At 51.7% G+C, this 25,991-nt stretch overlaps 1 protein-coding gene across 1 annotated transcript; it reads left to right on the forward strand.

The window, feature by feature from the left end:
• Positions 1–1,543: 1,543 nt before the first annotated feature.
• LOC309684955 (olfactory receptor 14A16-like) lies at positions 1,544–2,538 on the forward strand (the record flags this gene model as incomplete). Its single annotated transcript, XM_082500789.1, has 1 exon — positions 1,544–2,538. A coding segment is annotated over one exon (995 nt), but the record flags the coding sequence as incomplete, so codon positions are not given.
• Between the last annotated feature and the right edge of the window lie 23,453 nt (positions 2,539–25,991).

Consider the following 25,991-nt stretch of genomic DNA (forward strand, 5'->3'; position numbering starts at 1 on the left):
GCGAGGCAGAGAGAGCTTAAAGGCAATCTGGAGTGGGGTGTGCTGAGAGCTCACTGGGGCAGAAATCTTCACCGCCCACTGTGTGGTAAGTCTCGGGGTGCCGGGCAATGCAGCTCCAGTTCCTGGAGAGATCTCCTCAAGCTGGTCCATCTGAGAGCTGCTGGGCTCTGTCAGGAGGACTCTCTCAGTTTCTGTGCTGTAGAGGAGGAGGATGTGCTCCAGAGCAGGGCTTCCCTGCTGCCCAGTGAGAGGGACAGGGCCCGAGGGCTGCCTTCTGCTGGGGATGGTTGTGGAGGTGTGCGTAGGGGTGTGCAGGCAGGTGTGGCCAGGGCTGTCCTTGCCAGTAGGGTCCCTGCACCCTGGGGCTCTGTGCCGGGGCAGGGACTCTGCCAGGGTCAGCTCTCCGACTGCCCAGGGTGTTCCCACGGAGCTTCTGTGGGGAGAAACTGTGGGTGGAAAGAGTGATTGCCAGCAAGGCAGATGCCTTCTGTTGCTGAGATGGACCTGTGTGGGTCAGGGCTGCTCCCGGATCCCCATCACTCCCAGGACATTTACACAGAGTCCTTTTGAAGAAGGACATCGAGGCACCTTTCCCCTGAAAGAGAACAAGTCTGTGCTGTGGGATTTCTCCTCTCGGGTGCTGGGTGGGCAGTGGGTGGTGGGAATGGATTTCTCCTTTATGGAGAAGGCACAGAAACCCCCGTTCTCGATAGCACTTCCCTGAACCCCTCCTGAGCCCCCGCACACCCAGAGATGCCCCCGGACAGCGCTGTGCTGCCAGGAGGGGTCTGCAGGGCAGAGCTGAGCACACAGCGGGTGGGATGGGCTCTGGGGCACTGGCAGGGAGGAGACCCGGGGGCAGAGAAGCAGCTCCAGGCAGGGGCAGCTCCTGGCAGCCCAGACACAGGCAGGGACAGAGGGAGCTCCTGCCAGACATGCCCAGGCAGGGGGGATCCCGGCACCTCCCGCCATCCCCTGACCTTCAGACAACTTCTCCGCAGGAAGCCTCTGCTCTCCTCTCCCGCCCGCCCCACAGCCACAGGGTCCAGAGCTCGAGATGCCTTCTCGGCAGCTGCACCTCCAGTCCAGGAGAAGTGAGTGTGTCCTACAAGTGATGCACAACATAAAAGCAAGTGTCCTTCAGTGTCTCTGTCTGGAGACACTGTCACTGAGGAGAAGGCTTCACTGCACGCCTGTCTGACTCCCTCTCCTCGCTTCCTTTTTTCAGAGCACAGGCGCATTTCTCCTCGTTTCCCCACCCCTCTATTGAACTCTGCATCTCAGGAATTGGGGAGGGGGTGCGGGTCAGCTTCTCTTCTGACTCTGACTCTGGGAGTCCTGCCCCAGACGTGTCCTCATGGAAAGTAGGTGTCGAAGCAGTATTTTGCCTGATAAGGGAGGGTGTCTTTGAGTTTGTGGGGTTGGGAATGAGCTGGGTCATTCCTCATTCAGCTGTGGGAGGGGGATTTCTGTGAGGAATGGCATTGGGATTTCCTCAGAGAGGTCTCTCCCAGTTTGTCACTGCCTTTTCCTCCTTGGACAGGTCCCCCTGCCCAGACACAGCAAATATCCAACAGCAGCTCCATCACCCACTTCCTCCTCCTGGCATTGGCAGAAACACGGGAGCTGCAACTCTTGACCTTCGGGCTCTTCCTGGGCATCTACCTGGCTGCCCTCCTGGGAAACGGCCTCATCATCACCACCATCGCCTGCGACCACCGCCTCCACACTCCCATGTACTTCTTCCTCCTCAACCTCTCTGTTCTGGACCTGGGCTCCATCTCTACCACTGTTCCCAAAGCCATGGCCAATTCCCTCTGGGGCACCAGGGCCATCTCCTATGCAGGATGTGCTGTCCAGCTCTTTTTCTTTGTCTTTTTCATTTCAGCAGAGTTTTATCTTCTCACCGTCATGGCCTATGACCGCTACATTGCCATCTGCCATCCCCTGCACTACGGGACCCTCCTGGGCAGCAGAGCTTGTGTCCGCATGGCAGCAGCTGCCTGGGCCAGTGGGTTTCTCTATTCTCTCCTGCACACGGCCAATACATTTTCACTGCCCCTCTGCCAGGGCAATGCCCTGGCACAGTTCTTCTGTGAAATCCCCCACATCCTCAAGCTCTCGTGCTCTCATTCAGACTACCTCAGGGAAGCTGGGCTTCTGGTAGTTAGCATCTTACTAGGATTCATTTGTTTTGCTTTCATTCTTTTTTCGTACGTGAAAATCTTGCAGACTGTGCTGACGATGCCCTCTGAGCAGGGACGGCACAAAGCCTTTTCCACGTGCCTCCCTCACCTGACTGTGGTCTCCCTGTTTTTCACCACTGCCATTTTTTCCCACCTGAAGCCCCTCTCCATCTCCTCCCCTTCCCTGAACCTGTTGGTGTCCTTTCTGTACTCAGTGATACCTCCAGCAGTGAACCCCCTCATCTACAGCATGAGGAACCAGGAGCTCAAGGATGCCCTAAGGAAATGGATCACTGGTTTCTTCTCAGAAGCAGCAATGAACTGCCCATTTCCTTCTACATATCACTCGTAATGTAACTCATTACAGGCCCAAACTTTCTTGACTAGGTTTTAACCTTTCGTTTCTTTGGGTTTTAGCTTTTCATGGTTGTATGAATGCTGTCAACAAAAGAACAGAGCCATCCTTCATCCTATTTCTATGCCAGCATCTGCCTGTCTTTGTGAGCCAGAGACCTTCAGTAAATATAGAGCTGCTCTCTCTCTGTGTGTTTAAACAAAATAAAGGACCCTGCACTGACTTGTTTGTCTGAGATCCCTTCTCCGAGAACTTCTCTATAGATGCAGGGGCCGTGTCTGTGTGCTGAGGTGGAGGGGGCAGGAGCCACCCGAGCTGGGTCTGCCTCCCAGCCTGACCAGCATGGCCCTGGGCACCACAGCCCCCGGCTCTGCAGAGCTGCACCACCAGCTCGGGGGCTGTGGGACACCTGGGGAGGGGGTGCAGGAACGGCTGGCCAGGCCAGCACGGATGAGCTCTCTCGGGAGAAGGCTCTGAGGGCAGATGGGCTGTGGCGGGAGAAGAGCAGGGCACCGAGTGTGTGCAGGGCAGCCATGGCAAGAGGAACCCTTATCTGCGGTGGGGCAGCTCGGGGCAGGCTGCCTGTCCCTGGGACCAAAGGACCTTGCTGAGGGTGCCCTGGGCCAATTCTCTCATGCCATCCTGGGAGGACATTTGGCAGCTGGGGCTGCAAGCTGCCTGGGGTGGAGATCTCCTCAGCATGCCGGCTGGGTGGACAGTCTCACTGGCCTGCACATCCTGCTGTGGGACCAGTCCCAATGGGGCTGCTTTGCTGGTCTGTGCTGGGGAGAGGGCAGGAGATAGCCAGGTTCAGGGAGTGTCTGGGCTGGTGGGGATGGGAAGTGCCCCAGAGAGGAAAACCCCAGGGAAGAGCTGAAGTGTGGGAGTGTGCAGGGTGGGGACACACAGCAGTGTCCTGGCACAGCCGGGCTCCTGCGAGAGACATGAGGGACCAGACGAGCAGGGTCTGGGCTGTGCCTGTGCCCACTGGACACCCAGGCGAGGTTGCCCCAGGGCCATCATCACAGAATCACAGTATCACAGAAACTCCTATATTGGAGAAGACCTGTAAGATCACATAGTCCAATCATTAAAACCTGTCAAACCTGATCTCCTTCTATGACAAGGTGACCCACTTAGTGGTGGAGGGAAAAGCTGTGGATGTTATCTACCTGGATTTTTGCAAGGCTTTTGACACCGTTTCCCATAGCATTCTCGTGGAGAAACTGGCTGCTCATGGCCTGGATAGGTGTACTCTTCGCTGGGTAAAAAACTGGCTGGATGGCCGTGTCCAGAGAGTGGTGGTAAATGGAATTAAATCCAGTTGCTGTCCAGTGACAAGTGGTGTCCCCCATGGATCGGTGCTGGGGCCTGTTCTCTTTAATATCTTTATCAATGATCTGGATGAGGGGATCGAATGCACCTTCAGTAAGTTCGCAGACGACACTAAGGGCGTGTTGATCTGCTTGAGGGTAGATTGGCTCTGCAGAGGGATCTGGACAGGCTGGACAGATGGGCAGAGGCCAATGGTATGAGGTTCAACAAGGCCAAGTGTCGGGTCCTGCACTTGGGTCACAACAGCCCCATGCAGCGCTACAGACTGGGGGCGGAGTGGCTCGAAAGCTGCCTGGCAGAAAAGGACCTGGGGGTGTTGGTGGACAACCGGCTGAGCATGAGCCAGCAGTGTGCCCAGGCAGCCAAGAAGGCCAACACCATCCTGGCCTGCATCAGGAATAGTGTGGTGAGCCGGACTAGGGAAGTCATCATCCCCCTGTACTCGGCACTGGTGAGGCCTCACCTCGAGTACTGCGTTCAGTTTTGGGCCCCTCACTACAAGAAGGACATTGAGGTGTTGGAGCGTGTCCAGAGAAGGGCTACAAAGCTGGTGAAGGGTCTGGAGGACAAACCTTATGAGGAACGACTGAGGGATCTGGGGTTGTTTAGCCTGGAGAAGAGGAGGCTGAGGGGAGACCTTATCACCCTCTACAACTACCTGAAAGGAGGTTTTAGAGAGATGGGAGCTGACCTCTTCTCCCTGGTGACAAGTGATAGGACAAGAGGAAATGGGTTCAAGTTATGTCAGAGCAGGTTTAGATTGGATATTAGGAAGCATTTTTTCCCTGAAAGGGTTATTAAAGATTGGAATAAGCTGCCCAGAGAGGTGGTGGATTCACCATCCCTGGAGGTGTTTAGGAAAAGGGTAGATGAGGTGCTTAGGGACATGGTTTAGAAGTGGTGGTGTTTTTATCAGGGTAGGTTAACGTTTGGACTTGATGATCTTAAAGGTCCCTTCCAACCTCACTGATTCTATGATTCTATGATTACCCTAACACAGACAAGCCCATCACTAAACCATGTCCCTCAGCACCATATCTACACAACCCTTAAACACCTCCAGGGATGGGGAATCCACCACCGCCCTGAGTAACGCATTCCAATGCCTGATGACCCTTTCAATAAAGAAATTATTCCTAATATCCAGTTGAAACTTTCCTTGGTGCAAATTGAACCATTTCCTCTTGTTCTAACACCTGTTACCTGACAGAACAGGTGGACCCCCACCTCTCTGCAACCTCCTTTCAGATCGTTTTAGAGAGCGATAAGGTCTCCCCTCAACCACCTTTTCTCCAGGCTAAACAACCCCAGTTCCCTCAGCCGCTCCTCATAAGACATGTGCTCCAGACCCCTCACCGGTTTCGATGCCCTTCTCCGGACACGCTCCAGTGCCTCAATGTCCTTCTTGTGGTAAGGGCCCAAAAACTGAACACAGCACTCAAGATGCGCCCTCCCCAGTGCCCAGTACAGGGGGAAAATCAGGACTACACTAGTCCTGATACAGGCCAGGATGATGGTGGCCGCCTTGGCCACCTGGGCACACTGCTGGCTCACGTTCAGCTACTGTCAACCAACAGAGGTCCCTCTCTGCTGAGCAGCTTTCCAGACACTCCTTCCCAAGCCTGTAGCATTGGCGGGGGTTGTTGTGGCCAAAGTGTGAGACGCAGCACTTGGCCTCATTGAAACTCCTACAGTCTGCCTTGGCCCATGGGTCCAGTCTGTCCGAATCCCTCTGCAGAGCCTCCCTACCCTCAGGCAGATCAACACTCCCCCCCAGCTTGGTGTCATCCGCAAACTGACTGAGGGTACACTCCATCCCCTCATCCCGATCATTGATAAAGACGTTAAACAGGACTGGCCCCAGTACTGAGCCCTGGGGAACACCACTCCTGACCGCCCGCCAACTGCAATTAACTCCGTTTACCACCACTCTCTGGGCACGGCCTTCCAGATATTTTTTACCCAGCAAAGCGTGTGCCCATCTGAGCCATGAGCAGCCAGTTTCTCCAGGAGAATGCTGTGGGAAACAGTGTCAAAGGCTTTACTAAAGTCCAGATAGACAACATCCACAGTTTTTCCCTCATCCACTGAGCGGGTGACCACGTTGTAGAAGGAGATCAGGTTAGTCAAGCAGGACCTGCCTTTCACAAATATCTTTGATAATGTGGCACTGAGTTCCACCTGTCTGTATCAGATTTTATCCCACAGTGAGTCTGCAAAACTAGAAAGGGCTACTGCGAATGTGCCAAGAGAATTAGAAAAAGCCATTAATGAGGGCAGGCAGTATGACAGCCTTAGAGGAAGAAATCAAATTTTTATCAAAAATGGTAATATAGAATGGCTTAGCTCTAGAGCACCCTTTAGAAGTACAGAACAGAGTAGGTGCGTTCTTGAATAAGAGCTGCTGGGGTTTTTATGTCAGTCAAGATCAGAAAAACAAAACTGAGAGAAAAAAGAGAAAGACTCATTTAAAAATATTACACGAAATAGGGCAGGGATCTCCCCTAAATCTCTTTGGGTGGCTAACCTCTTGGCTCCCAGACTTAAGAACAGGACTGTGAACTGAAAGGATTTGGGTTGTTGTATTCACTCTCTTGTTTTGCTTTCTAATTAGATGGGTGTGTTTACAGTGTAGTATTACCTTATGAACTTGACTTACGACTTAAATAATGAAGAGTATAGTGTGACCCTGACGGTGAAAGGAAAAGGAGGGACTGTTAGGAAAATCTCATTCCCGAACTATTGTAACAATTACTTTTTAGAGTACGAAACTGTATGAACTTTCTTAAGATATACAGCATCTCTATTGCGTACTGCATAGCCATGGTTCAGTCAGCATGACTACAGGACCCAGCTCATTGTCGGGAGGAGAAGACAGCCCCCAGCCTGAAGAAGAAAGGATGCTCCAGCACTGAGCGGATGACACCATCCTCCCAGCCCCTCTGACACCCCTGTGAAACCCTCCCCTGATCTGGCATCAGAGATAAGGAACTGCAGCAAGACCGACTCCAGGGACGTCTCCATTAGGAGAGCAGCAGGTGGATGATGATGCCACAGCATGAGAGTTGCTTTGCCAAACAGCAGCCTGTGTGTGCGTGTTAAGTAGCGATCACTCAAATTGTGTTGTACCTGGATGCTCTAAAGGTATAAGAACCATGTGTGAAACTGCATTTGGGGTGTCCCAATTTGACTGGGACCACTCGTGCTCGTGAACAGAGAATCACTCGTGTAATTCCATACTTTGTGTCCCAGTCTCTCTCCTGGGACAGCATGGGCAGTTGGAAAGTTTTCATGATGTTATCCTCGAAGGCCGAGAATTGTCCCCAGGGGTGGCCCCGAAGGCACTTGGCTGCCTTTATGGTGCTGTCCTCCCAGGCAATGATCGTTCAGGAAGGACTCTGACTGAAACCATGACTCGAATAGGACTGCCTCAAGAACATGAGAGAGATGTGCCATCCTCCCCTGTGCAAGATGGTCCCCCTTTCGAGCCCAGTCGAAAGGAACAGGTGGTTTGCAAACTCTTTTGGGCAAGGATTTCAGATGCTTGTGCAATGCCTCACACAACTGTGGCCTGGGCACTCATAGACAACACATACCTGATCATTTCCATAGTGTCAGTGTCAGTGTGTGTGCCTTCGGAAACCATGCACGTGCTAACAAGCAATGGGATTTGGGTGAGTGGCGTGTATGTACAGTGAATATGAACTACAAATTTATACCCTTGTGAAGGCAGGATTTCAAAAGTTTCAAGCAAAGTCCTTACTGTCAAAAATGCTGAGTTTATTTTTTCTAAGGTAAGAATAACCTAGACTTTCTTTCTTTTAAATAAATGCCCTCTGTCCCCCCTTCCCCTCTTCCTTGCCCAGCAAGACTGCAACCTGCTGCCTCCTGTTCTGCGGGTCGTGAGCCATCCATTGCAGAACGGCCTTGAACACGGCGTCTTCTTTCCCACTGAGCTCCTCCTTCTGCAGGACACACAGGAGGTCTTTGACAGAATGCTGCAGAAACTCTCTCGACACCCTGGTCACCCCCTCCAAGTGATGGGGGATGAAAGCATGGGTGTCTTCTCGCAGGTCAATAATAAAGTCAATAATAAAGGCAGTAGTAATACTCGGTGAATCTCCAGATGCCGACGCAGTTCTCCAAGCACAGCTGGGACTTTAAGAACTCGCAGCACAGTCTGACGATGCCCATGACGTTGAACTGGTCGGCCGCTATCAGCAAACGTTCAACGTTGTCGGCCGTGACCGGTACTGTGCTGGTGTAGGCGTACTCGATAATGAGCCGCATCATTTCAGGTGAAGTGCCGGGGATTTTATAGACAACGTTCCCGGCATTGCTCCAGCGGGTGGAAAACAAAGCCCTGAAAAAAGCAAAGCAGTGCTGGGGGAAAAGCATCTTTGCTGCATTAAACCCAGACCCTCTTATCCTCTGTGCCTCCTTCCTGGGGCACCAATTTGGTCACATGCAGTAGCCATGCTGGGAGGCCGTGAGGTTTATTAATTCATGTGTTACGAGCCGGTTGTTTTAACAAGGAGTCACCGCCTCCGGCTTTGCACAGACAGCCACAGGGCCAGTGCCCCCGTTGCTTCAACAAGACCACCAGAGAATGGCGCTGTGTGGGGAAGGAACACCTCCCGCCCCAGGGCAGACAAGCCCGGCTGGCCATGCTCCAGCCCTGCACCGCATCGGGGGGAAGCACTGGAGAGACACTAAAGCAGCGTGACACAGCCTGGGAAATGCTGTGTGTCCCCATCCCCTCTTGTTCCAAGCACTGACCTGAACTATTGACTGCAGCTACAGAGGATGTTCTTGTGAGCACTGAACTCAATGCCACCCATCACAGAGTCTCTCCTCCAGGCAAAGCTCACTGAAGACGGTGCAAAGCACAGCACTCATCTTCCTCTCCCTGGGTGAGGATGAGTGTCGCTGGGAGCCAAGCTATCGCCCACGTCACAGCCTGTGGCAGTGGAAGGTGCTTCTCCTGGAGGTGCTACAGCGCTTTGTCCGTGCCCTCCCTCCAACACCGTCTCCCAACCCCTGCCTGTCTGGTGGCTCTGGAATGTGCCCCAAAGGGAAATCACAGGCGCAGGGGTGACCCGGGACCGGCTGTGAGCCCCCTTGCAGCTGGTTCTTTACCTCCATATTGATTCATGGGTGGTGGCAAATGCTCTGTGGGAGTGGTTACAGCAGTGGGAGCAGAGCAACTGGCAGTGCAGAGGTAGACCCATCTGGGCTGCTGAACTGTGGCAAGACATTGCTGCCCAGATAGAGAATCTGGTTGTGAAAGTACATCATGTAGATGACCACGTACCCAAGGGTCAGGCCACTGAGGAACACCAAAACAACAAGCAGGTGGATCAGGCTGCTAAGATTGAAGTGGCTCAGGTAGACATGGACTGGCAACGTAAGGGTGAACTATTCATAGCTTGATGGGCCCATGACGCCTCAAGCCATCAAGGAAGAGATGCGACATATAGATGGGCTCGTGACCAGGGGGTGGACTTGACCACGTTCACTATTGCACAGGTTATCCACGAATGTGAAACGTGTGCTGCATTTAAGCAAGCCAAGCGGTTAATGCTTCTTTGATATGGAGGACGTTGGCTGAAATATCAATACGGGGAGGCCTGGCAGATTGGTTCTATCACACTCCTTCAAACCCGCCAAGACAAGCACCACATGCTCACAACGGTGGAAGCAAACACCTGATGGCTGGAAACACACCCTCTGCCCCATGCCACCACCCTGAACAACTATCGTGGGCCTTGAACAGCAAGTCTGATGGCGACATGGCACCCCAGAGAGAATTGAGTCAGACAGTGGGACTCATTTCCAAACAGCCTCATAGACACCTGGGCCAAAGAGCATGGCATTGGGCGGGTGTATCACATCCCCTACCGTGCACGAGCCTCTGGGAAAATGAAACAATACAACGGACTGCTATAAACTACACTGAGAGCCATGGGTGGTGGGACCTTCAAAAGTCGGGATACACATTTAGCAAAGGCCACCTGGTTAGGTAACATTTGAGGATCTGAATATGTTTGGGAAGAGAGTCTGGGTTATTCCTGACACAAGCAAAGGCAAAACTATCTGTGGGATTCCTTTATTTTAAGGCCCTGACTGCACTTGGTGGGTGATGCGGGAGGATGGGGATGATCGATTTGTTCCTCAAGGGGATTTGATTTTGGTGAGAATGTCCAATGAATAAAATGATATGATATTTATTGCTAAATTACCACTATATGTCATCACTGATACGGTTGCTATATGCTCTATCTATGGCATTGCAGTGAAAGTGACCTAAATTAATGAAGAATGAACTTTGATGAAACTGAGCAAAGTGCAGAAGTGATGGAACCAGAAGTGGCTGCAGCAACTGGCACCCGGGAATTGTCTTGAGATCGACATCTTCAACCCACAGATGATGGGCATGGGCCCTGCCGGCTACACCAGCTGTGAGCTCCAGATGCAGCACGCAACAATTCAACACCACACACCACGTCTCCTGCCGGGAAAGACAGATAGAACAAATGGAGCCCAAAGTCATGGACTAAATGAACTCAATGGACATTTCAGTGGGATGGGCCATGGACTAAGGGAAAGTTATCTGTGTGCATATATACATATATGAAAGACAGGAAAATGGTGGTGATTTATGGAAAAGTGTAAGACCTGGGCATGAGGTAAATGGTATAGAATAAGGGGCGGACGCTGTCCTGGTTTTGCCTGGGATAGAGTTAATATCCTTCCTGGTAGCTGCTGTGTTTTGGATTGACTATGAGAATAACATTGTTAACACATATTGTTTTAGTTGTTGCTGAGTGATGCTTATATTGTCACGGACATTTTCAACTTCCCGTAGAAGGTGGGGGGCCACAGACAAGACAAGCTGGCCAAAGGAATGTTCCATCCCATAGACGTCATGCTCAGTAAGTAAATGTGAGTCAGCTTGGGGAAGGAATCGGTGATCACTTCTCCAGACAGGCGGGGCAAATGATCATTGGGTGGTGACAGTAATATATTTTGCATCACTTTATTCTATATATACTTATTATTATTATTGTTGTTGTTACTGCTACTGCTACTGCTTTTATTTTCTGTTACTGTTCTATTAAAAAATATTTATCTCCGCCAATGTTTTGTTTTTCCCTGTTTTTCCCTTTTCTTGCTATTCTACCTGAGACATCCTGTTTCATATAAGAGCTGTTACCTGACCGGCCACATCTGACTCAGTGTTGTGCAAGGGTCAGACCCAGTAGGATCAAGCCCAAACACAAGTAGTATAAACCCAGAAAAATATCAATCAGCAGGGTTATGACAAGAGAAAAATTAGGCTCATGATCTAAGATAAGCCCTGGGCAATGTGCAGCGAAGGGGTGGCAGGTTATTGTCGGTGAAACAGCGTCCATTGGGCCAGTTTCCATAGGGCATCCTTGAGCTCCTGGTTCCTCATGCTGTAGATGAGGGGGTTCACTGCTGGAGGCACCACCGAGTACAACACTGCCACCACCAGGTCCAGAGATGGGGAGGAGATGGAGGGGGGCTTCAGGTGGGCAAACATGGCAGTGCTGATAAAGAGGGAGACCACAGCCAGGTGAGGGACACACGTGGAAAAGGCTTTGTGCCGTCCCTGCTCAGAGGGGATCCTCAGCACTGCCCTCAAGATGTGCACATAGGACAGTATAATGAAAACAAAACACCCAAAGACTAAACAGGCACTAACCACAATCAGCCCAACTTCCCTGAGGTAGGAGTGTGAGCAGGAGAGCTTGAGGATGTGGGGGACTTCACAGAAGAACTGGTCGAGGGCATTGCCCTGGCCGAGGGGGAGTGAGAATGTATTGGCCGTGTGCAGGAGAGAATAGAGAAACCCACTGCCCCAGGCAGCTGCTGCCATGCGGACACAAGCTCTGCTGCCCAGGAGGTACCCGTAGTGCAGGGGATGGCAGATGGCAACGTAGCGGTCATAGGCCATGACTGTGAGGAGAGAACACTCTGTTGACATAAAAAAGAGTACAAAAAAGAGCTGGACAGCACAGCCAGAGTAAGAGATATCCTGTGTGTTCCAGAGGGAATTGGCCATGGCTTTGGGGAGAGTGGTGGAGATGCAGCCCAGGTCTATGAGGGAGAGGTTGAGGAGGAAGAAGTACATGGGGGTGTGGAGGCGGTGGTCACAGGCGATGGCGGTGACGATGAGGCCGTTTCCCAGGAGGGCAGCCAGGTAGATGCCCAGGAAGAGCCAGAAGGTCACGAGCTGCAGCTCCTGTGTTTCTGCAAACTCCATGAGGAGGAACTGTGTGATGGAACTGCCATTGGACATTTGCTGCGTCTGGGCAGGGTGACCTGTCCAAGGAGGAAAAGGCAGGGACAAACTGGGAGAGACTTCTCTGAGGAAATCCCAATGCCATTCCTCACAGAAATCCCCCTCCCACAGCTGAATGAGGAATGATCCAGCTCATTCCCAACCCCACAAACTCAGTGACACTCTCCCTTATCGGTAAAATACTACTTCGTCCCCTACTTTCCATGAGGACACCTCTGGGGCAGGACTCCCAGAGTCAGAGGCAGAAGAGAAGCTGACCCGCACCCCCTCAGGGGTTCAGGGAAGTGCTATCGAGAACGGGGGTCTCTGTGCCTTCTCCACAAAGGAGAAATCCATTCCCACCTCCCACTGCCCACCCAGCAGCTGAGAGGAGAAATCCCACAGCACAGACTTGTTCCCTTTCAGGGGAAAGGTGCCTCGATGTCCTTCTTCAAAACGGGCCCTCTGCAAATGTCCTTGGGGTGATGGGGATCTGGAGCAGCCCTGACCCACACAGGTCCATCTCAGCAACAGAAGGCATCTGCCTTGCTGTCAATCACTCTTTCCACCCACAGTTTCTCCCCACAGAAGCTCCATGGGAACTCCCTGGGCAGTCGGAGAGCTGACCCTGGTGGATTCCCTGCCCCGGCACAGAGCCCCAGGGTGCAGGGACCCTGATGGCAAGGACAGCCCTGCCCACCCCTGCCTGCACACCCCTACGCACACCTCCACAACCATCCCCGGCAGAAGGCAGCCCTCGGGCCCTGTCCCTCTCACCGGGCAGCAGGGAAGCCCTGCTCTGGAGCACATCCTCCTCCTCTACAGCACAGAAACTGAGAGAGTCCTCCTGACAGAGCCCAGCAGCTCTCAGATGGACCAGCTTGAGGAGATCCCTCCAGGAACTGGAGCTGCATTGCCCGGCACCCTGAGACTTACCACACAGAGGGCGGTGAAGATTTCTGCCCCAGTGAGCTCTCAGCACCCCCCACTCCCAACTGCCTTTAAGCTCTCTCTGCCTCACAGGTCTCCCCTCGCTGCCTGCAGGCACTGCCCCCAGCCCTGCTCCTGGGCAGAGCTGTCTCTCTTCAGCGCTGCCCGCTTGCCAGGAGCTCCCTCCGTCCCAGCAGCCCGGCCCAGCTCAGCAGCAGAGGACCAGCCCATGGTGGCACTCTCTCTATCCCCTCTGGGGTCTCTGGAGGTGTCTCTGGGGCTCCAGGGGAACCGCCTGTGAAAAAAACTGATGCAATCTCTCATGTTCCCTCCCTCAGCTGCGCAGAGACACTTACTTCCAGCTGTGTTATTTCTCCCAGCAGAAGAAGAGCTGGGCATGAGTACCCCCTCTTCTTGTCCCATCAGTAGCACACACAGGGTGTTGGTCTGTTATTACCAGGATTCCTTATGGCAAGTCACCGCTTGCCTGGTGCCACAGCTGGGGGGCTTCAGCCCAAACGTGCAGCAATGATCTCAGCCAGGGGCACAGACAGGACGAGCTGGAGCCGTTCCTGTGGCAGACAGAGCTGTGACATGGTGGCAGAGCTCAGTCCACCTGATCTTCAAGGACAGCCTCCTCCAAGCTCTGCTATAGTCCAGATCGCAATTCAATCTAACCCTGAAAGGCAATTGAAGGGCACCAGAACGAGTGTTTACTCCTTCAGGAACAGTTTGAGGAGAAACAAAGCCACTGTGTGGCCACTGCTGAGTTTCAGAGAGAGGGTGGAGTTATATGGGAGATTCTCTACATCATCTTTGCCTCAGTCTGCCCCAGAAAGGTCTCCCAGGGCTCTGAGACTCGGGGCAGGAATCTGGAGGAACGCCACCAGCAGTGGATTGTTTCCAAGTCACCTTAACTAAGACAATCCTTACCAGTCTATGGGACAGGAGGGGTGGCAGCTGAGGGAGATGACAGGGTAAGCCAATGTCCCATTATGTCCAATTACACTCCGTAATCATTGAAAGGCCATGGAGGTTGAGGGAGGGAACTCCCTGATGACTGGCAGCATCCAAATATTGCATGCTCTTTTAAAAATTGGCCAACGGATAAGCAGGGGAAGTCAAGGCTGTGCCCCAGAGTGTGTCCACTCAGAACCCATTTGTGGGTGTCTGAAACCCTGGATTTACCCAGGGCTGCTTGTGTCCCACCGTTCTCTGCTTCCTGTGATGGAAGAACAGGATTGCTCAGCGCAGGGAGAGCAGTGCTGGTCTTTTAAGTTGGAAGTCAGCAAAGTTTTCAGCATCTTCCCCCACAATATGTTTGTTCCCGAATTAGGATGTCATGGCTTGCATGGGTGCATAAGGAGATGGGTAACTAACCAGACGGCTGATTGGGCTCAGAGGTCTGTGGTCAATGCGTGGTACTCTTCCTTGAGGCATCTAGCTTGAAAGCTCCTGCAAGGCTCTGTCCTGCCACCTGCCCTGTTTATCATGTTTTTAAGGACCTGGAGAAGATGCAAGTGTTCTTTTTCATAGGATTTGCAGACACTACTCTGGCGGGAAGGGCTGGCATGCCAAAGGACATAGACAGGCCAGAGGGATGGGCCAAACGTAATATCATGATGTCCGATAAAGAGAACTCTGAAGTCCTGCCCTTGAGGTGCACTAACCCCGAGCAATGACAGAGGGCAGGGGCGGTGTGGCTGGGTGGCAGCTTTGCGGGAAAGGCTCTGCTGGTCCTTCAGTTTCATTAGGCAAAACAGGAGCAGGGGGCAAAGAAGGCCAACAGCATCCTTTGCTTCTCTTTCCATTCCCTGAAATCCCGAGTGCTTCTCTTTTATTCTCCTTATGCCCTCCCAAAAGAACAGCCCACTTGTGCTGGTTTGAGGCGAAACAGAACCCATTTTCTGTTCAGTAATTTGACTTTGCAGCCAAGCCTCCTCGAACTAACTGAACTCTCTGAAATTTAATGCATATTGGCCATAAGCTGTTTGCTTACCAGGCCAGGTTGGCCGGGGCTTGGAGACAGCTCATCCAGTTGAAGGTGTCCCTGCTCATGGCAGGGGGGTTGCACTAGATGACCTTTAATGGTCCCTTCCAACCCAAACCATTCCATGATTCTAAACAGAGCTCGTTTTTACTGGGAGGGGACCAAGTCTGTACTGGAAGGGTTTAATGAAATCCAGTTTCAAATGGCACAGTGCAAATCGTACTGGGAGGGGATGAGAGGATGCAGTTTATACTGGGAGCATGCTCAGCCTGTACTTGGAGGGGTTAAAGAGGACTAGTTTGTAGTGGGAGGGGCCAAGTTTGTACTGGCAGGGGTTAAAGCAACCCAGTTTGTACTGTGACAGAGCCCAGACTGTAGTGGGAAGGGGCCAGGGGCTCCAGTGTGGACTGGGAGGGTGGCCCAGTGTACCCTGGGAGGGTCTAAAGGCATAAAGTTTGTACTGGGACAGGGCCCAGTCTGTTTGTACTGAGACGAGGCCCAGACTCTGCTGGGATTGGCTCAGAGGATCCCATTTCTACGTGGAGAGGGCCCAGTCTGTACTGTGAGGAAACTGGGGGATCCAGTCTGTACTGAGATGAGGCCCAGTCTGTACAAGGCAGCGTTAAAGCGATCCATTTTGTACTGGTACACAGAGCAGTCTGCACTGGGAGCTGGGCTGGGATCCACTTTGGACTAGGAAGAGGCTCTTTCTCCACTGGGAGGAATTAAAGGGATTCTCTTTATACTGGGACAAGGCCCCTTCTGTACTGGGAGGGAATCAGGGGATGCAGTTTGGACTGGGACAGGGCCCAGTCTGTCCTGGCATAAGTTAGAGGATCCAGATTGTATTGGAGGTGGCCAGTTGGTAGTGGGTGGGGACCGGGGAGTCCATTTTGGACTTGGCATTGGCCCAGTCTGTACTTGGAGGGGTTAAATGGAGTAATCTCTATTTGTTGACAGTCAGTTCTGTACTGGGAGGGGAGCACGGGATCCAGTTTGTACCAGGAGGGGACCCAGTCTGTACTGGGAGGGGGCCACAGCATCTAGTTCGTACTGCCATGGGGACCAGTCTGTAGTGGGAGGGGTTAAGGGATTTGGAGTGTACTGGGAAGGGCGCAGTGTATACCGGGAGGGTTTAAAGAGGTAAAGTTTCTCATGGAATGGGGCCCAGTGGTTACAGGGAGGGGGCCATGGGATCCAGTTTGTACTGGCACCTGACCCAGTTTCTGTGTGGAGGGGATGAGGTGGTGGAGTTTGTACTGGGACAGGAACTAGTTTTACTAAGAGGGGATCGAGTGATCCAGTTTGTACTAGGAGAGGGCCCCATCTGTACTGGCAGAGGTTGAGGGGATCCACTTCATACTGGGTCAGGGCCCAGTCTCTACTGGGAGGGGTTGAGGAGATCCACTTTCTAGTGGGACAGGGGCCCAGTCTGTCATGGGAGGGGTTAAAGGGATGCAGTTTATACTGGGACAAGGCTCAGTCTGTACTGGGAGGGGATTGGGGATCCAGTTTGTACAGGGACGAGGCCCAGTCTTCTTGGGCTTGGTTCAAAGGGCCCCATTTTGGACTTGAAAGGGCCCAGTCTGTGCTGGGAGGTTGCCAGGAGATGCAGTTTGTACTTGGATGGTGCCCAGTCTGCATTCAGAGGGGATCAGGGGATCCCACTGCTACTGGGATTCGGCGCAGTCTATACTGGGACACGTTAAAATGATCCACTTTGTACTGGACAGGACCCAGTCTGTACTGGGAGGTGTTAAATAAAGGCCGACAAGGCAGATGTCATGGTGGGAGTCTGTTATAGACCACCCAACCAGGATGAAGAGACAGATGAAATATTCTAGAAGCAGCTGGGACAAGTGTCACGATAGTCAGCCCTTGTCCTCGTGGGGGACTTCAACTTACTGGATGTCTGCTGGAAATGCAATACAGTGGAGAGGAAACAGCCCAGGAGGTTCCTGGAGTGTGTTGAGGATAACTTCCTGACACAGGTGGGGAGGGAGCAGAGGAGGGAAGCACCCCACTGGGCCTGTTGTTTGCCAACAGAGAAGGGCTTGTGGGGGATGTGAGGATTGGAAGCCGTCTTGGGCATAGTGATCATGAAATGACAGAATTTTCAATTCTTGGTGAAGTCAGGAGGGGGGTCAGCAGAACTGCCACCTGGGACTTCCGGAGGGCGGGCTTTGGCCTGTTTAGGGGTGTGGTTAAGAGAGTCCCTTGGGAGGAAGTCCTGAAGGGCAAAGGAGTCCAGGAAGGCTGGACATTCATCAAGAAGGAACTTGTAAAGGCACGGGAGCAGGCTGTCACCATGTGCCGAAAGACGAGCCATCAGGGAAGAAGACCTGGCTGAACAGAGAGCTTTGGCTGGAACTGAGGGGAAAGAAGGGGTTTATGACAGTTGGAAGAAGTGGCAGGCAACTCAGTCGGACTGCAAGGATGTCATGAGGTTATGCAGGGAGAAAAGTAGAAGGGCTAAAACCCAACTAGAAATTAATATGGCCATGCCATAAAAGACAATGAAAAATGTTTCATAAATACATCATGAACAACAGGAGGGCTAAGAAGAATCTCGATCCTTTATTGGATGTGGAGGGAAAGACGGTGACCAGGGATGAGGAAAAGGCCGACGTACTTAATGCCTTCTTTTGCCTCAGTCTTTAAGAGTAAGACCAGTTGCTCTCTGGGTACCCAGCCTCCTGAGCTGGAAGACAGGGTTAGGGAGCAGAATGAAGCCCCCACAATCCAAGGGGAAATGGTGAGGAACCTGCTACATCACTTAGAAATACACAAGTCTATGGCGCCGCTTGAGATCCACCCAAGGGTACTGAGGGAACTGGCGGGAGCGCTCAGCAAGCCACTTTCCATCATCTATCAGCATTCCTGGCTAACTGGGGTGGTCCCAGTTGACTGGAAGATAACAAACGTGGCGCCCATCTACAAGAAGGACCAGAAGGAGGACCTGGGGAATTACAGGCCTATCAGTCCGACCTCAGTGCTGGGGAAGGATATGGAGGAGATCATCCTGAGTTCCATCATGCAGCACATACAGGACAACCAGGCGATCAGACCCAGCCAGCATGAGTTTATGAAAGACAAGTCCTGCCTGAGAAACCTGACCTCCTTCTATGACAAGGTGACCAGCTTAGTGGATGAGGAAAAGGCTGTGGGTGTTGTTTACCTGCGCTTCATTAAAGCCTTTGACACTTTTTCCCACAGCATCCTCCTGGAGAAACTGGCTGCTCATGGCTTGGACAGGTGTACACTCTGCTGGGTAAAACACTGGCTGGACGGCCAGGACCAAAGAGTGGTGCTGAATGGAGTTCAGTCCATTTGGTGGCCGGTCACAAGTGATGTTCCCCGGGGCTCAGTACTGGGCCCGGTTCTCTTCAATATCTTTATCAACGATCTAGACAAGGGGGCGGAGTGCCCCCTCAGTAAGTTCGCAGATGACACCAATTAAGGTGGGAGTGTTGATCTGCCTGAGTGTCGGAAGGCTCTGCAGAGGGATCTGGACAAGCTGGATCCATGGGCCGAGGCAAATAGTGTGGGGTTCAACAAGGCCAAGTGCCAGGTCCTGCCTTTGGGTCACAACAACCTCACGCAGCGCTACATGCTTGGGGCAGAGTGGCTGGAAAGCTGTGCAGAAGAAAAGTACCTGGGGGTGTTGGTGGCTGAATATGAGCTGGCAGTGTGCCCAGGTGGCCATGAAGGCCCACAGCATCCAGGCTTGTACCAGTAATAGTGTTGTGAGCAGGACTAGGAAAGTGATTGTCCCCCTGTACTCGGCACTGGTGAGGCCCCACCTCGAGTATTGTGTTCAGTTTTGGACCCCTCATGACAATAAGTACATTGAGGTGTTGGAGCGTGTCCAGAGAAGGGCAACGAAGCTGGTGAGGGGTCTGGAGGACAAGTCTTGTGGGGAGCGGCTGAGGGAACTGGGGTTGTTCAGACAGGAGAAGAGGAGGCTGAGTGGAGACTTTCTCGCTCTCTACGGTTCCCTGAAAGGATGTTGTAGCAAGGTGGGGGTTGGTCTCTTCTCCCAAGTAATGAAAGAGAGGACTTGAGGGAAATGGCCTCAAGTTTCTCCAGGGGAGATTTACATTGCGTATTAGGAAAAATTTCGTCAGCTAAAGGGCTTTCGAGCACTGGAACAGGCGGCCCAGGGAAGTGGTTGAGTCACCATCCCTGGAGGTATTTAACGGATGTGTAGACGTGGCACATAGGGACATGGTTTAGTGGTGGACTCGGCAATGTTAGATTTACAGTTGTACTCTATGATCCTAAAGGTCTTTTGCAATTCTCAATGATTCTGTGATTCTTTTGGGACTCTGGATTTTGTTTTGTCCTTGCCCCTTTTTGGGAGGGCAGGAGGTGTCACAGAATTTTCCTACACTCAGCCTCGCTCATCCTCACACCCCACTGCCCCCAGAAGAGCACTGAGCCACCAGTGAGGGGCTGGACCTGCCTTCCCAGGGCCTGGGGGTCGGGGTCTGGCCTTTCTGCTGCATCAAACCAACCAAGGTGTTCCTCAGCATTACAGCCACCTGCACAGTGCCTTTGCCTACCTGCAACCACAGCCTCCAGTTATCTCCTCTAACGAGTCCCTGGGGAGACTTTGGCAGTAACGACCCTCAGTGGGGCCAATCAAGGCTTCAAGGTACTTTGCTTCTGACTTGGACTTCTTGAGCACTTTGTTCAATCTTCTCTCAGTGCCTGAGGCTCATGGACTCAGCACCAAATACACCGTGGGGCTCATTAAAAGACAGAAAGCCCTAACAAGGTGTTCATCGTTCCTGTAATTTTCTTCAAATCTTCAAGACTTGTACAGCCAATTAGAGAGGTTTCAGAGTGTAGTTAAGGAGGAGATTTCAAAGTGCACCTAAGAAAAATGTCTTTTTTATTTTAAAGGATATAATGTATTACTCCTGATTATCCCTTACGATTAGGATAGAAGCATTCTCGGATTGTTCTGGATACAGGGTGTCCCTTCAGGGGGTCTGGACAGGGAGGAGAAGCAGTCCCTGGAGGTCTGACACTGTAGGACAGCTTTGCTCGTCACCTCCCCACCCTCCCCATTTCTGACATTGGCCACCTGGGACTGACACCACTGGTCCTTGCATCAGACTTCTCCACTGAAGTCTGCAGCTGGATGTCACAGCTCCATTGCCCCATCTCCCACCTGCGCTCCTCAGAGCCCTGGCTGCACCCAGGCGCAGGAGAACTTTTCCTGTTTGTGTCGTGGTTTGGCCTCAGCCAGCAACAGAGAACCAGGCAGCCGCTCGCACGACTCCCACAGCCGTGGGAAAAATCAGCAAAAAAAAGGGCACAACTCGTGGGTTGAAATATTATAATTTAGCAGAACAGACAAAGGGAAAAAGAAAGAAAGAAAAACAATAACACCGGTAAAGGAATACAAGAACGCGATTACAGTACCGCCGCGAAGCGCACCGACCGGACCCGCACCGCCGCGACCCGCCCCCGAGTGGCGACTGACTCCCCCGCCCCGGCTAGCTCCTTTTATAGTGGGCATGGGTCACGTGGTATGGAATACGTGCCTCCCCTGCCGGCTCCTTGGAAATTAACCCCATCCTTGCCGGAACCAGGACATTATCCACCCCTTATTCCATACCATCTATGTCATGCCCAGATCTTTCAGTTCCCATAGTCTATGAGCCATCCCTTAAAAATGTCCATTAAGCTCACGTAGTCCATGACGGTAGGCTCCAGCAGTGAGAACAGTCTCTCAGGGCACATAAGATGATGTGTAGTGCTGAACTGGTGGGTGCTGTATTTGAAGCTCGTGACTGGGGAATGCAATACAGTCCATGCCCATGGTCCACAGGTTGAAGATGTCGATCTCAAGGAAAATTGCTGGGCGCCAGATACTAAGATCAGTTCTTATTACATCATAAAATTATTCACTGGCTATTCTCACCCAAAATCAAATCCCCATAAGGTACACATCGGACCTCCCCATCCTCTCGCATCACCCACCAAGTGCACCCGGGTCCTTGTGCAAAAGCAATCCCACGGATGGGTTTGCCTTTGCCTGAGGCAGGGCTAATCCAGACTGTCTTTCCTAACATATTCTTCATATGCACTACAGGGACTTTATCCCCTTCTACTGTACGTGGAAGTTTTGATTGGGCAGGGCCAGCTCGATTGGCAGATCCCCTAGTGTTAACTAACCAGGTGGCTTTTGCTAAATGAGTATCCCAATGTTTGAAGGTCCCACCCCCCATGGCTCTCAGGGTAGTCTTTAGCAGTCCATTATATCGTTCTATCTTACCCGAGGCTGGTGCGTGATAAGGAATATGATATACCCACTCAATGCCATGCTCTTTGGCCCAGGTGTCTATGAGACTGTTTCGGAAGTGAGTCCCGTTGTCCGACTCAATTCTTTCTGGGGTGCCATGTCGCCATAGGATTTGCTTTTCAAGGCCCAGGATAGTGTTACGGGCGGTGGCATGGGGCACAGGGTATGTTTCCAGCCATCCAGTGGTTGCTTCCACCATTGTGAGCACGTGGCGCTTGCCTTGGCGAGTTTGTGGGAGTGTGATATAATCAATCTGCCAGGCCTCCCCATATTTATATTTTAGCCATCGTCCTCCGTACCAAAGAGGCTTTAACCGCTTGGCTTGCTTAATGGCAGCACACGTTTCACATTCATGGATAACCTGTGCAATGGTGTCCATGGTCAAGTCCACCCCTCGGTCACGAGCCCATCTATATGTTGCATCTCTTCCTTGATGGCCTGAGGCATCGTGGGCCCACCGAGCTATGAATAGTTCACCCTTATGTTGCCAGTCCAGATCCACCTCAGCCACTTCAATTTTAGCAGCCTGATCTACCTGCTGGTTGTTTTGATGTTCCTCAGTGGCCCGATTCTTGGGGATGTGGGCATCTACATGACGTACTTTCACAACCAGATTCTCAATCCGGGCAGCTATATCTTGCCACAGTTCAGCAGCCCAGATGGGCTTACCTCTGCGCTGCCAGTTGTTCTGCTTCCACTGCTGTAACCACCCCCACAGAGCATTTGCCACCATCCATGAATCAGTATAGAGGTAAAGTACCGGCCATTTCTCTCGCTCAGCAATGTCCAAAGCCAGCTGGATGGCTTTTACCTCTGCAAACTGACTCGACTCACCTTGTCCTTCGGTGGCTTCTGCAACTCGTCGTGTCGGACTCCACACAGCAGCCTTCCACTTTCGATGCTTTCCCACAATTCGGCAGGACCCATCAGTGAACAGGGCATGTTTCTTCTCATTTTCTGGCAGTTCATTATACGGTGGGGCCTCTTCTGCACGCGTCACCTCTTCCTCTGGTGATATTCCGAAATCTTTGCCTTCTGGCCAGTCCATGATCACTTCCAGTATGCCTGGACGACTGGGGTTTCCCATTCGAGTTCGCTGGGTGATCAGTGCAATCCACTTACTCCACGTAGCATCAGTTGCATGATGTGTGGCAGGGACCCTTTCTTTGAACATCCAGCCCAGCACTGGCAGTCGAGGTGCTAAGAGGAGCTGTGCTTCAGTGCCAACCACCTCCGAAGCAGCTCGAACCCCCTCGTATGCTGCCAATATCTCCTTTTCTGTTGGGCTATAGCGGGCTTCGGATCCTCTGTATCCCCGACTCCAGAACCCCAGGGGTCGACCTCGAGTCTCCCCTGGTGCTTTTTGCCAGAGGCTCCAGGTAGGGCCATTCTCCCCGGCTGCAGTGTAGAGCACATTTTTAACGTCTTGTCCTGCCCTGACTGGCCCCAGCGCTACTGCATGAACTATTTCCTGCTTAATTTGTTCGAAAGCTTGTCGTTGCTCAGGACCCCACTTAAAATCATTCTTTTTCCGCGTCACTTGATATAGAGGGCTCACAATCAGACTGTAATTTGGAATATGCATCCTCCAAAAACCCACAACACCTAAGAAAGCTTGTGTTTCCTTTTTACTAGTCGGTGGGGACATAGCTGCTATTTTGTTGATCACATCCATTGGGATCTGACGGCGTCCATCTTGCCACTTTATTCCTAAAAATTGGATCTCCTGTGCAGGTCCCTTAACCTTACTTCGTTTTATGGCAAAGCCAGCTTTCAGAAGGATTTGAACTATTTTATTCCCTTTCTCAAAAACTTCTTCTGCTGTGTCGCCCCATACAATGATGTCATCAATGTACTGCAAATGTTCTGGAGCTTCACCCTGTTCCAGTGTGGTCTGGATCAGTCCATGACAAATGGTGGGGCTGTGTTTGGTAGATACTGGCCAGGGCCCAACACAGTGCCATAAGTTGTGCCTCTCTGGAATAGCCACAGCATTTTCCTTTGAAATATTCTATTACTTTATCAGGGTCCTGTAGTTGTTCAAGGGTGAAGTCCCAAACCATTGGAGGTGAGAAGTTCTCTAGATATCTGCCCATGTTCTCCCACATCCCATGCCACCCCTGACTATCTGGCCTTGGGACAGATTTCTGAGTGGTAGTCTTAAACAGCTTTTTTACCCTAAAAAAGACTTGAAAAACATTCAGAAGACATAGCAATAGGAACACGCTGGTTTGAGCATCCCAAGGATATTCAAAATTCTCAAGAGGTGTTACACCTGGCCCAAAGGAGAAAAAGGAGGCAAAAGAGCTGGGGAAAGTATCTCCCCCTGTTTCTCCCATAGATTGGGTGTGATTATTGATAACTTCTGAGAGACGGGAACCAAGGTATGGACAGGACAGCAATACTACATAGAAACCCCAACAAAGCCACTTGAATAGTGATGTTACCATATCATAAGCTGATATTGCACAGGACAGCAAAATTATAGTCCTGATCCCTCTCCCTGAGATAACAAACAGCATCACAGGGAGTACATACAGCATATAAGAATTTACATAACACAGCCATGTAAACAAACGAAGCAACATTGTAACCGGCTACTATTTAACTAATAGGAGAAATACATATAAGAAATCCGTTTTAACAAGCTCTGGTCAGATCTGTTGTTATTACAACCCTTCGAGCCCCACGTTGGGCGCCAAAAAGGACTGTCGTGGTTTGGCCTCAGCCAGCAACAGAGAACCAGGCAGCCGCTCGCACGACTCCCACAGCCGTGGGAAAAATCAGCAAAAAAAAGGGCACAACTCGTGGGTTGAAATATTATAATTTAGCAGAACAGACAAAGGGAAAAAGAAAGAAAGAAAAACAATAACACCGGTAAAGGAATACAAGAACGCGATTACAGTACCGCCGCGAAGCGCACCGACCGGACCCGCACCGCCGCGACCCGCCCCCGAGTGGCGACTGACTCCCCCGCCCCGGCTAGCTCCTTTTATAGTGGGCATGGGTCACGTGGTATGGAATACGTGCCTCCCCTGCCGGCTCCTTGGAAATTAACCCCATCCTTGCCGGAACCAGGACATTATCCACCCCTTATTCCATACCATCTATGTCATGCCCAGATCTTTCAGTTCCCATAGTCTATGAGCCATCCCTTAAAAATGTCCATTAAGCTCACGTAGTCCATGACGGTAGGCTCCAGCAGTGAGAACAGTCTCTCAGGGCACATAAGATGATGTGTAGTGCTGAACTGGTGGGTGCTGTATTTGAAGCTCGTGACTGGGGAATGCAATACAGTCCATGCCCATGGTCCACAGGTTGAAGATGTCGATCTCAAGGAAAATTGCTGGGCGCCAGATACTAAGATCAGTTCTTATTACATCATAAAATTATTCACTGGCTATTCTCACCCAAAATCAAATCCCCATAAGGTACACATCGGACCTCCCCATCCTCTCGCATCACCCACCAAGTGCACCCGGGTCCTTGTGCAAAAGCAATCCCACGGATGGGTTTGCCTTTGCCTGAGGCAGGGCTAATCCAGACTGTCTTTCCTAACATATTCTTCATATGCACTACAGGGACTTTATCCCCTTCTACTGTACGTGGAAGTTTTGATTGGGCAGGGCCAGCTCGATTGGCAGATCCCCTAGTGTTAACTAACCAGGTGGCTTTTGCTAAATGAGTATCCCAATGTTTGAAGGTCCCACCCCCCATGGCTCTCAGGGTAGTCTTTAGCAGTCCATTATATCGTTCTATCTTACCCGAGGCTGGTGCGTGATAAGGAATATGATATACCCACTCAATGCCATGCTCTTTGGCCCAGGTGTCTATGAGACTGTTTCGGAAGTGAGTCCCGTTGTCCGACTCAATTCTTTCTGGGGTGCCATGTCGCCATAGGATTTGCTTTTCAAGGCCCAGGATAGTGTTACGGGCGGTGGCATGGGGCACAGGGTATGTTTCCAGCCATCCAGTGGTTGCTTCCACCATTGTGAGCACGTGGCGCTTGCCTTGGCGAGTTTGTGGGAGTGTGATATAATCAATCTGCCAGGCCTCCCCATATTTATATTTTAGCCATCGTCCTCCGTACCAAAGAGGCTTTAACCGCTTGGCTTGCTTAATGGCAGCACACGTTTCACATTCATGGATAACCTGTGCAATGGTGTCCATGGTCAAGTCCACCCCTCGGTCACGAGCCCATCTATATGTTGCATCTCTTCCTTGATGGCCTGAGGCATCGTGGGCCCACCGAGCTATGAATAGTTCACCCTTATGTTGCCAGTCCAGATCCACCTCAGCCACTTCAATTTTAGCAGCCTGATCTACCTGCTGGTTGTTTTGATGTTCCTCAGTGGCCCGATTCTTGGGGATGTGGGCATCTACATGACGTACTTTCACAACCAGATTCTCAATCCGGGCAGCTATATCTTGCCACAGTTCAGCAGCCCAGATGGGCTTACCTCTGCGCTGCCAGTTGTTCTGCTTCCACTGCTGTAACCACCCCCACAGAGCATTTGCCACCATCCATGAATCAGTATAGAGGTAAAGTACCGGCCATTTCTCTCGCTCAG

This window comes from Vanellus vanellus (assembly GCF_965231255.1).
Source record: "Vanellus vanellus genome assembly, contig: HAP1_SCAFFOLD_110, whole genome shotgun sequence".
Taxonomy (NCBI): Eukaryota; Metazoa; Chordata; class Aves; order Charadriiformes; family Charadriidae; genus Vanellus; species Vanellus vanellus.